At 42.7% G+C, this 12,719-nt stretch overlaps 1 protein-coding gene across 2 annotated transcripts in view; it reads left to right on the top strand.

Moving 5' to 3' along the window:
* Positions 1–12,719, top strand: part of CSRNP2 (cysteine and serine rich nuclear protein 2) — a 102,713-nt gene that overhangs the window by 58,810 nt on the left and 31,184 nt on the right. For both annotated transcript variants that reach the window (XR_015309912.1, XM_086965806.1), the window contains exon 5: positions 6,943–7,239. Coding sequence is in view for 1 of the 2 variants with exons in the window: in XM_086965806.1 (XP_086821932.1) it covers positions 6,943–7,239 (297 nt within the window). In the remaining variant the exon portion in view is untranslated. The remainder of the gene's footprint in view (positions 1–6,942; positions 7,240–12,719) is intronic.

Genomic DNA, 12,719 nt, shown 5'->3' with positions numbered 1-12,719 from the left:
CCAATTCAATCTACTCCACTCCGCCAATTCAATCTACTCCACTCCAGTCTACCGCATTTAACCCCATTCCAGTCTACCCCACCCCACTCTAACAACACCATCCAAATCTACCCCACACAACTGTAATCTGCCCCACTTCCTAAATCTTCCACACTCATCTCTATCCCCACTCCAAACTACCACAATCTACACCACTTCATTCTACCCTACTATGATCCACCGAATCTAACCCCCTCCACTTCACTCCAATTTACCCTACTCCACTCTACCCCACCTCTCTCCAGTCTACCCCACCACTCTCCACCCCAATCTACACCACTTCAATAAACTCCAATATATCCCACTCCGATCTATCCCACTCCAATCTACCCAATTTCAATCTACCCAGTCTAGCATGCTAATCTACCCAACTCCCTAATCCAATCTAGCCCACCCCAATCCACTCCACTACATTCTACCCTACGCTACCCCCACTCTATGCCAGTAGTCTACCCCACTCCAATCTACCCCACCCCATTCCACACCACTAACTTTTAGCCAAGCTGAACAGCAGGCACACTGGTGTACATAATTGCTAAACACATTGCCAAAGCCAATAGCTCTCACATAGGCGAGGCCTATTGGTTGACCAGGAAGCATGTGGATACCCTTTCAGGTGATTAGCCACGCTTTATAAATCCTGATTGATTGTGTTTTATTGGGTGTTCCTAAGAAACAATCATGAAAACCACATATTTATCTGTGTTAAATAATAAAGGATGATGTGACCTTGGACTCCTCTAATGGCTTGACTACTTTGTAAGTTATTTTAACCAAAAGTTGCAGTAATCAGAGGTTGATGACGAGACTCTAAGTAAAACTGTGATTTTGTTGGACAAAGTTTTTAAAGAATTATTGTCCAATGATTTTTAAAATTCATATATTTTATGAACTTTTATTACATCGTATAATCTAGTTTTCGCAGTGATTTGCATAGCTGAAATCGAATATGGATCTTGGAGAATCGGTATTTATGTGTAATTGTTCGTACATCACATGGCCTTAATAGGAACCCGTCATATTAATATTCTAGATGAATGATTGCAATGTTTAATGCATTTGTGTTGTAAAATAACCAAATCTGAATCCCTCGTATGCCCATATCAAATGTTAACATACTATGGAATATTTTTCTGGCAGCTGACCTTGGAGTGTAACGTGACCCCAGGTTTTGCAGATAATGGCCAGTCTAGACTTTTTACAATTGAACCTCCATTTTAATTTCAACCATTTGCTCGAATTGATAGCCAACCAAGTGAGTTACTTCTGTGAGTGATAGCGTGTTCTTTCAAACGCACAACTATCTTGGCTATCCTATTGCCAACATTAATTACAAGAACTGTAAGACCATCCCAATTCCAGGCTCCACTAGAAGATTGCCTCTTCCTTTGAAACAAAATTATTCCTTTCCCTCTGCGCATTGATGTGTTTAAGTCTGTCATACTCTTTGTAAATGTTCTGCCCTCACCGTCTAGACTTTGCGCAGCTCTTGATTGCGAGCTAGCTAGCTACATTTTCACAATTTAATTCCCAAAATATTCTCACTGCTAATATGACAAACATTTAAGAGCAAGAGTCGACAATAAGGCATTGCAGTACAACAGATGTGAGTTTATAGTAGTTCGTATCAGATACACTCTATTTGGCTTTTAACAGAGCTGTTAGTTGAGAATTAAGCGGATACTGTGGCAGTGTAACACTAGAGTTTTACTGTGACTCAACAGAAAATCTGTCATTCAAAATTCTGCCATGTATTTCGACACTTTTCACTGGCATGAGGGGGTGGCCATGTGACTAGAGTTTTAGGGAAAGGAACCTAGGCTGGCCAGTTTAGAAGGCCTCTAACTATGTGCCCCTAAAGCATAGTGAATTAGGCCGCACTCTATTTGATATCTGCTTTATAAATCTTACAGCCTATTTAATTTGCATCTGTTTTCTAGGCCACCAGCCAAAATATTGATTTTATACAATTTTAATTTGAGTTGGAAACAAAGCAACAAAAAGAAAATAACCTCTAACCAAACCTGCTGCCAGCAGGTAAAGGACTCTATCTCATGGCACTTGAGAAAATTGAGACGATAAACAACTGACAAAAAAAATCTAGTTTCCAATTTTCTACTCCGTAGTAAAAAGGTGTGGATGGGATTGGATGGGATCCTGCTGATGGGGTTTAGGGTGTGGGATTGAGGTGGAATGTGATGAAGTTTATTTAATTCTTTCTGTCATTCATTGAACCAGGAAAGCATTCAAGAAAGTATGGCTGATCTGCAAATGATGGAAACTGACCAGGGATGTTCCAAGAAAGGCACTGAAATCGAGCATTCATATTAAATGCCTTACGCTAGTGCTTAACTTTCTAAAAGCAAAATGGGTGTAGTTACACAAAGTAATTCTTAAGAGCTCACAGTGCTTCCTAATGCCAGAGTTGCTGAATACAACCAACCGTTGATTCCACCTTAGGCCTCTTTCATTCTTGACTGTTTCTCACTTTTCCCTGCTTTCTCCCTTAGTCGCTATTTTTCCTCTCCTTCCTCTTCATTTCTTCTTTTCTCGCTCTTCCTCTCGGTCAAGGCTGATGAAAATAAGCCCAGACCTCAAAAGTGACTGCCAGTGCCAACCACTGGCACAATCAACCACTGCTTCGTGAGGACGTCTGCTTTACTCCAGTCATCCCAAGAATACAACATACTTGAGGTTAAACTTTTAGTGGTGACAGAGCCATTAGTAGAGGAGATTTTTTCACTAGCGCAGGGGATGCCAGACAATGGGTTCTGATGGGGCAAGAGATCCGTCCACTTTATTGGCGAGGGAGAAGATATCCAATTTACTGAGATAGAATGACCTTCTTTCCCAACGTAACCATACTTCTTTCCATGGAGGCTTCAAATCTCCCTGAAAGAGCTCACCCACAGGTAGCTTAGAAACTCTCTGCCATGTGTGACTGCAGGTCGCACATCTGCTCCTTTCTGCGTCTGTTGTCAAGCACAAGGAGCTCGTTCTCGCGGGAGTTGCTTCCTTGTGAGGCTTTTTCTGTCTCATCTAAACAATAAGGAAGCAGCAATGGCTCTGCGGAGACCAGAGTGTTTTCTCCCATTATTTTCGGATTGTTTTTATTGATTTTTCAGGGTCTGACAATAACACATGACGATAAGTATAGATTGACCACAGATGTAATAATAATGCCATTTACCTGCGGTGTCTAGTGGGAATTAAGGGGTGTGCTGCACAGGGGAAATGGGGTGTGTGCTGTCCATGTTTATATTCTGGTTGCTACAGAAGGTAATACATTGATATTGAAGACACTTCTTTAAACACCCTTAAAAAACGACTTTTCTCATTGATTTTTCTCGTAATATTTTGAGGATTAATTTAATTTGATAATTGCTACTGTTAATAATTTAGGAATACCTAGACCGGTGATCCTGCATATTTTATGGTTGACCTGTTTTTTCTATATGTATATTTTGTCAATTTTCTGGTGTAATCGCATGATTTAGTAGCTTCAATTCCCTGTGTCAGTTTCTGCTCACAGTTCCGTTGCCTGCTTCAGTGTCCAAGACAAACAAAACAAATAAGGACAACCGAGCATAAGTACACCTAGTGCAGTTAACAATTAGTCAATGCCAGGGTAAAATAAACAACAATTAAAACACCCAGAAAACTGGGAACAAGGAATTATGGAATTGTGTTCTTCCTCTGCAAAGGCAATCTTCAGGTATTAATTACAAACAATGAAAGCTCTCTAAACAAATCTGGAAAGTGCATTCCAGGGTTGAGCTCTTCCTATCTGGGGCTTCCACAAGCCGTCACAGCTCAATTTAGCCGCATCTTGTTGTTTTATTATAACTATAAATGTTATCCCATCGGTAGATGCATACCTTTTTATCTGTCTTGCAGGCCTCATTTCCCTCTGCTTTTATGTTCCTGTGGTAAATAGAGAATACTTGGTGCATCTTTTCACCAATATTTTTCTGAACTCTTATGCCTGGTTTTTGTCATCTGTCGAGCTAGCTTTCCTGTTGAAAATGATACCCTGGTGATCACTACAATAAGTATGGTTGGGAAATGCATGCTAAACTCGTCCGTATCCCCCTTTATTCCACATGCCTTTTCAGAGAATGACCCTGTCAAAGGATATATCATTGGGGTTCGGTTTTTACAAATGTTGGCACCTAGATTTAAATGCCTGATGGTGGTTCCCTTTTATTCCCTGGTTGTATTTTGTACCAATCCTCTACGTTACCTTCTCTGGTGCACATGGCTTCTCGCCTGCCTCTACCCTACAAAAGCCTCTTCTCCAAACACTGCTCAACCCTTGATCCAATATTCCAGTCAGTCCAGCAACTCTCAGCAACTTCTTTCACATTGTAGCCCTTCACCCATCCTGTAGTTGCTGCGCCCAGCACAAAACTTGTCCATCGCATCCGGCAGCAGCCCCAGTTCTTGCTACAGCATTTTAGGACTCTTGGGGCCAGATATAGGTAATCCTAATTTACTGATTCTAAAATACCGAATTTTACCGATTCTGTATTTTAGAATTGGTAAATGCTACGTAGGAAAAAAATCGGTAAGTATTACCGAATCAGTACGATTCGGTATTTACCGAATCGGTAATTCCCATTCATTCCTATGGGCCTGGAGGCACATAGGAATGAATGGGATTTACCGAATCGGTAAATACCGATTCGGTAATGGGGGAACACATTCAAGGGTGGCAGGGTGTCACATTGACACCCTGTTGCACCCCTGAAGCGTGCATGTGTACACATGTGGCACACATACATGCCCTAAGGGCGTGTATGTCTGCCACATGGCACTTTTGGAAATGCACACAAATGCTTTTCCAAATGTTTTCGATATTTACTATCAACTTTTAGTTGGTGGTAAATACCGAATCCTTAACTATGCAATTCACTCATTTGAGTGCTCCCTACATTGCAGATTCAGTAATTTACAGATTCAGTATTTGAAGGAATCTGTAATTTACCGATTCCTTAAAATACAGATTCGGTAAATTACTGAATCTGTAAATTGGCCACCTTAATCTCAAAAGCCTAATACCGGTCGGTAACGGCCGAAATTTGGTAATTTCGGCCGTTACCGACCGGTATTAGGCTACCTACATCTGGCCCTTAGTCTGATGACAGTGCATCCTCCTAATAAGTATCATCATCTCCCAACATCTTACACTGTCGAGATAAGTTATTTAAAATGTTTTATTTTACCAAACTCGTAAAGTGAGCCTCCCTGAGGTCGAAAGACTGAGCAATGTATGGAGTTTATCAGTTCTGCAGTACACCCAAGGCTGTTGGATCACCTGTTCACCTTTTGCCACTGCTCGTTTGGGAAGCACACACAATCTTATTAGATACAGGACCCTGAACAACATTTTGGGTATTTCTTGCAAAGCAAAGACCGACCTTCACAACCCCAGCTAGGTGTATTATTTTTACAGTAATCAATCGTCTCTAGGCCGGCGGTGTCTAACTGGGACTCGGCGGGTCAGACCCAGTCGAGTTCTCATGCTATTAATATAAACTAGGTTTGCAGACGACGACTCTAAACTATAGTCATGATAATACAATGCAAGGCACTGGTGCTGCTCTTTCCAGTAAGGACTCTCTCTCCCCCCCTGCTTCCTCCTGTCGCTTGTCTAGTTAGCGGGTTTAAGTGCCAGCATCCCCTGGGTCCTGGAAGTTTCGTCGCGTAGCAGATTAGATACAGGGACATCCCCAAGGAGCATGATGCAAGGCCACAAGCCTGATTTCTGCACCGTTCTGTTTGCCAGGCCTCGCCTTTTCGTTTACTTGGTGTAACTGAGCAACCGTCTTGATCTTATTAGTAAGATGCATTCACATGCTCATCCACATGCTCCTCCACATGCTCCTCGTATGCTGGGAGCTTGCCTCCCGATACAGATCCCTGCACCTCCATGTTAGGAATGTATTGGCAGCACATTCTTAGTGACCTCAACGACCTATATGGTACACTGTATTATAAGGAGTAAAAATTAGAGCACATTTCAGCCACTCACCGATGCCTCCATAACCTCTTTTCATGGTTATCTTCAGGGAACAATATTCAGCCAGAGACAGTGAACACTTAATAGGCCATACTGTCCCCTCCCAGCTTCAAGATTCAAAGTTTCTCAAGACAAACCTCAACACAGTTTTAGAGCTGTATCCAGTTGCAGAAGTAGTAGCTTGTTGCATTTGCCTAGACTAAACTTAGGCCCTATCCTGGTATTGACCTATCCCAGGCTGCATAGCTGGTGACACAGTTGTCTGGGTTCCTTCTATAGCAATGATTTTAGTGCAACGTGTAGATCTCCGTTTCTAGCCCAGGCTAGTCAAAGAGACTTTTCAATATCCCCACAGCTTTAGGAGGTTCAGGTAGCATTATGTGCTTGTAGCTCTTTTATAGCTCCAACACATTTTGGTTAGTATCAGAAATGACTTAATATGTGCCTGCCGATCTCCTCTCACGAGAGCCTGTGCAGTGGCTTTCATAGTATGTTATCATTTAACCGGGCCACATCTGGACTGTGCTGCACAGTGAGGAAAGAGGTAGCAGTCCTACCCTGTGGAGTAAAATATTGTTATTAATTGCCAATATTGTAACCAGCAGTAAAAGAACTCCAACTAAACCAGGTTTTTGGGTAACAGTATTGAGTTATTTGTATGTAAGCCACACCATAAATGAAGACCTATCCAAACAAGCATTTTATTGCCCATACTAGTGGTACTTTCACTTGCTGAATTAGAACTAGTGATTGTAGGTTGCTCACAAATCTTTGCTGCGAATGCTCAACCCACCGAAATTTAACAGACAGCACACGTCTAGTTGAGTTTGCTTTGTCCCCTGGCACTGATATTCTCCCTTTCTTTTCCACTATCTATTCAGTTGACCAAGAATGGCACCGTGGAGTCTGAAGAGGCTGAGATCCTGACCCTGGAGGATGTGTCTGATGAAGACATCGATGTGGACAATGTTGAGGTGGATAACTATTTCTTCCTGCAGCCGCTGGCTACCAAGCGACGCCGGGCTCTGCTTCGGGCATCTGGTGTCCACCGCATTGATGCTGAGGAGAAGCAGGAGCTAAGGGCCATCCGGCTGTCGCGGGAAGAATGCGGCTGCGACTGCCGACTCTACTGTGACCCGGAAGCTTGTCCATGTAGCCAGGCAGGAATCAAATGCCAGGTGGGCTATTGCCTGTGTCGCTCGGTGTTTCTTTTTCTCACTCTCTGCAGGCGCCATAGTCATTTCTATAGTTCTACTGTTCACTTCACCTTACCCATGATCGGAAAAAGCATTGTTCGTTTTCCATGCTGCAGGTATATTTACTAGTAATTAGCGTAAGCAAATTTTAGGTATTTGACGTTCTGTTGAAACGTTGATTTCTAAATATCTAGGTCACAAGTCAAAAATGTGAAGTACTTAAAATAGTGGAAAACGAACCAGAGGTACTGTAAAAACCTTACTAAAACTTGCCTGAATAAAAAATTGGGTAGGTAAATGTTTTGATGGTCGGAAAGAATTCAACATTATTTCTTTAGATCGCCCTCTAAATCTTCCCATCTGGGGTGCATGTGGGTAAGCCCCTTATATTGACTATTCAGAACTTTCCAGGGAGCATATTAAATAGTTGGTGCATATCATAAGAAAATTTAAATTGTGTCAAGGAAGAGTGAACTGTCCTCCATGTTGGTTTGAATGGTTCCTCTTGGACTGCCCATTTTACTGTGCCATTCAAGATATATATATATATTAATATATATTCGACGCTCGTGTTGTACCATGAATCACAGGTCACTCCCGAGCGGGTGCTCAAAACACAATGGTACACGCGTTCAAAATTAATGGCTCACACTCCATTTCCTTCGCTATGAAAACAAAGTTCAGCACTCCCGGAGTACAGGCAGATGTTTCTTTATTTCGCCATTAGTCGCAGACAGACTCGTTTCGAACGTGAGCCCTGCGGCCACCAGGCCGATACACGGCTAGATGGGCATGATAAATGGCTAAAAGACACACTATAGCGCATATTTTATGCGTTCCAAGATGGCCGCACCTTTCGCAGAGACATACATGCGATCTCGATACCCATTTGAATAACACTGCTGGGCGTGTCAGAATGATGTATATAGGTAGCCGCCTGACGGCGCACAAAGTAAACACTGATGAAGGACTCACGTCCGAAACGCGTCTGTCTGCGACTAATGGCGAAATGAAGAAACATCTGCCTGTGCCCCGGGAGTGCTGAACTTTGTTTTCATAGCGAAGGAAATGGAGTGTGAGCCATTAATTAATATATATATATATTTGCCGCTAGGTGGTAATGCACTTGCAGGTCGGAATTGATGCCAGCGCAAGGGCGCGAGCTGCGAACAGAGTCCCTTTCCTGCCAGACGCGTTTCGGGCCAACGCCCTCTTCAGTGGCAGCACATGTGACATGACGGCAAGCTGCAGGCACCAGTAAATACCCTCAGTAAATATGCACAAGTGTAAAACCTGAAGCAATGCTCTCTGGGACTGGTGGTTCCGTAAAACCCAAGTGGGTCGCCGCCGCCATTCGCATGCAAAAAAAGTATTAAAGGGATTGCCAATGTCCCCACAAGCACCCTGCAAGTAAAGGCACCTCCTGTACCACAGAAAGCTGCCCAAGTAAGGCAGCTGTGGACCCGCAGTTGTGAGCGGTAGTGCAACCCCGCGACCGGGCAGGCCGCAAAAAATGGAAAGAAAGAGTTGCCGCCAGGTGGGGATGCACTTACAGGTCGGAATTGATGCCAGCGCAAGGGCGCGAGCTGCGAACAGAGTCCCTTTCCTGCCAGACGCATTTCGGGCCAACGCCCTCTTCAGTGGCAGCACATGTGACATGACTGCAAGCTGCAGGCACCAGTAAATACCCTCAGTAATTATGCACAAGTGTCAAACCTGAAACGATGCTCTCTGGGACTGGTGGTTCCGTAAAACCCAAGTGGGTCGCCGCCGCCATTCGCATGCAAAAAAAGTATTAAAGGGATTGCCAATGTCCCCGCAAGCACCCCGCAAGTAAAGGCACCTCCTATACCACAGAAAGCTGCCCAAGTAAGGCAGCTGTGGACCCGCAGTTGTGAGCGGTAGTGCAACCCCGCGACCGGGCAGGCCGCAAAAAATGGAAAGAAAGAGTTGCCGCTAGGTGGGGATGCACTTACAGGTCGGAATTGATGCCAGCGCAAGGGCGCGAGCTGCGAACAGAGTTCCTTTCCTGCCAGACGTGTTTCGGGCCAACGCCCTCTTCAGTGGCAGCACATGTGACATGACGGCAAGCTGCAGGCACCAGTAAATACCCTCAGTAATTATGCACAAGTGTAAAACCTGAAGCAGTAGGTATATATAGTTAGGACTTAGTTACCATAGGAAACTCCGAACATTCTATTGGGAATAACTTTGGCGCCGATTGAGTTATCTGCCTGTAATTTTCCTTAAATTTGCCTCGCTGCGCTCTGCTACTTCCCTGAAAGTTTCGGGGGGATTCGTCAAGCGGGGGCCGGGAACAAAGGGGGGTCCCAAAACGTGTTTTCCCCATGTTAATTTCCATAGGGACATTCTGACAAGGCTACAGCTCGAACGGCTGAACGGAATTACACCAGATTTGGCAAAATGGTAGGGACTGGTATGCAGCAGTGCCTTTTGTATGTTTGGTGTAAATCCCTCCTGTAGTTTTTGCAAAAATTTTATTTGAACTTTTTCAAATGGCATTTTCTATGGGACCTTTAGACACGGCTACATCCCGAACGGTTGAACGGAATTACACCAAACTTGGCAAATGGTAGGGACAAATATGCAGTATATTGCCTTTTCTATATTTGGTGAAAATCCCTCCAGTAGTTGTTGAGAAAATTGAATTTGAGCAAATTATATATCTATATGCGCTCAACATTCTATTGGGAATATTTTTTACAACACAATATGGACAGTGGACCACTCTTACACTCTCAAAGCACCAACCCACATATCACCAATACGTATGTATGATTTCCATTAGAAGTGCGTGCAAGTTTTCAAATACTCCCTGTCCTGAGAGTATATCCCAAAGCCTTGGGAAAAGGTCAATATTTTTATCAAGCTTGAAAAAGCACCGCTTAAGAGTTTAAATCTCCACTGAACGTGGGTGATAAAGTTCGTAGTCAAAGATTGTCCCAAATGAAAAGACGCTGAATCGTAATTGCAAAAAAGTTCAAAGTTCTTTTAATAGTCCATTTAAGAAACCAGCCAACGCGTTTGGTTCCGTCAAGCGGAACTTCTTCAGGGCTGTAAATCATAAAGTAGAAGAAAAGACATACAAAAAACCAGTGTAAGTTACTTCAAAACCAAAAAATGTGTACATACATGAATAAATACATAAAAATACAAATACACCAAAACAAACCCATATTAAAAACACAATACTGTCTAAAAATTGCAGCATATCATCACATAAGTGCATTGTTGAACCATTTCTCTAATTATCATGCTGCATATTCAATTTATTTAAGTCGCTTTATATGTCTTGGGTACGAACTCAAAAGTGAAGTAGTGTTATTGGGTGAAAATTCAGCTAATCACATATTACTTAGAATTGAATCTTCCTACATATCTGAGTTCAATATGCATTTACAAAAAACAGCGTCATCATTGTTATTGACATCTGAGCATTTAGACTGTAGTAGTCTTTCCGCACCAAACATTTTCCATACCTAACGATTCATATCACACAGTATCCGGTCACGGGCACTTATTTAGCTATAAGTCAATATTATTGCAGACAGTATTTACAAAAGATATATGTCGAAAAGAGGAGATTCGTGTTTAAACAAGTTGTCAATGTAATATGACACCGGTGATTATAAAAGTCAGTTCAGGGTTTTCCTCATACCACATTGTTCAAGAAACACTCCATTGAAAGAACTTGTTAGTTGTAGGCACTTGTATTCAAATCATTCTTTACCTCCGCTATCAAAAAAACAGTTCGATATACACGAAAATGTTGATTCTCTCTCTATTAGATTCTCTGACTGCAAAATGGGGAAATATTAATAAAATGAAATTCATTCGAAAATATGTATAATTCCTACCGCAATAGGTGTCGTCACACGTATATATATTTTCCCAGGCAGAACGTCCAGTTAAAGTATATCTGTTCCCTCTATGCGGGTGGTCAAGGGTGAGGTAGATCCAAGTAGAAGAGGATATTTTTCTCAAATGATATCTCTCTCAGATATTTTGGAGGATGTGAGGATATGATAATCGCCTAAAAGTGCAAAAAGCAAAATATAACGGAAATATTGGTCCCCAAATCTTACATGTACTTATCATTGGGTAAGTGATTCCCTCGTGTGGTAAAAGTATAGCGATTGCGTACCTTGCTATTTAGACGAGCGTACTTCTCACAGTTCGAATGGTCCTACTTCTTCTGCCTAGCTTGGTTTTGAAGTAACTTACACTGTTTTTTTGTATGTCTTTTCTTCTACTTTATGATTTACAGCCCTGAAGAAGTTCCGCTTGACGGAACGAAACGCGTTGGCTGGTTTCTTAAATGGACTATTAAAAGAACTTTGAACTTTTTTGCAATTACGATTCAGCGTCTTTTCATTTGGGACAGTCTTTGACTACGAACTTTATCACCCACGTTCAGTGGAATTCTATTGGGAATAACTTTGGCGCCGATTGAGCAATCTTTGTATAATCTTCCAGAATTTTGGCCAGCTCAGCTCCGCTCCTTCCCTGAAAGTTTCGGGGGGATTCGTCAAGCGGGGGCCGAAAGGGGGGTCCCAAAACGTGTTTTCCCCATGTTAATTTCCATAGGGACCTTTAGACACGGCTACAGCCCGAACGGCTGAATGGAATTACACCAAACTTGGCAAAATGGTAGGGCCTGGTATGCAGATGTGTCTTTGCTATGTTTGGTGAAAATCCCTCCAGTAGTTCTTGAGAAAATGGAATTTGAAAATTTTCAAATAGCATTTTCTATGGGACCTAGTTGTTGAGAAAATTTAATTTGAGCAAATTATATATCTATATGCGCTCACCGTACTCTCACCGTAAGCGTACGGTGCGCGAACCGTACGCGTCCGTGCGCGTACCCTTACGTGCGCGAGCGAGTTTCTGATTGGCTGGCAGTCAACTGTCAACATTCCAAACTGTCCAAACCAGGAAGTGTTGGCCACCATCTTGTTTTTCAGGAGAACTGAGGCACAAGAGAGCCCAAAACAAGAGTGGAAAACACGAAAAGGGGGCAGGGTAGAGACCCCCTAACCCTCTAGCTCTTCTCAGGGGGTCCCAAAAGGACCCCCAAGGGCAAAACAAAAATACAAAATTCAAAAAAATCGCGGGGTACGCGCACCGTGCGCGTACCCCGCGATTTAAAAAAAAAAAACATTTTTGCACTTGGTGGTCCTTCTGGGACCCACTGAGAAGGGCTAGGGGGTCAGGGGGTCTCAACCCTGCCCCCTTTTCGCGTTTTCCACTCTTGTTTTGTGCTCTCTTGTGCCTCACTTCTCCTGAGAAACAAGATAGCTGCTCAGGTGGTCCCAGAAGGATAATAACATATATAAACGTTATGCGCTAATAGAATTAGCATTTACAAAACCTTTGAAATTTATTGAAAAAAATATAAGTTTCATGCCTGATATAGTTAGGAATTAGCATTTTAAAAAACT

Source organism: Lissotriton vulgaris, chromosome 1_1, assembly GCF_964263255.1.
Source record: "Lissotriton vulgaris chromosome 1_1, aLisVul1.2, whole genome shotgun sequence".
NCBI lineage: Eukaryota > Metazoa > Chordata > Amphibia > Caudata > Salamandridae > Lissotriton > Lissotriton vulgaris.
This window is presented reverse-complemented; position numbering and strand designations above follow the sequence as displayed.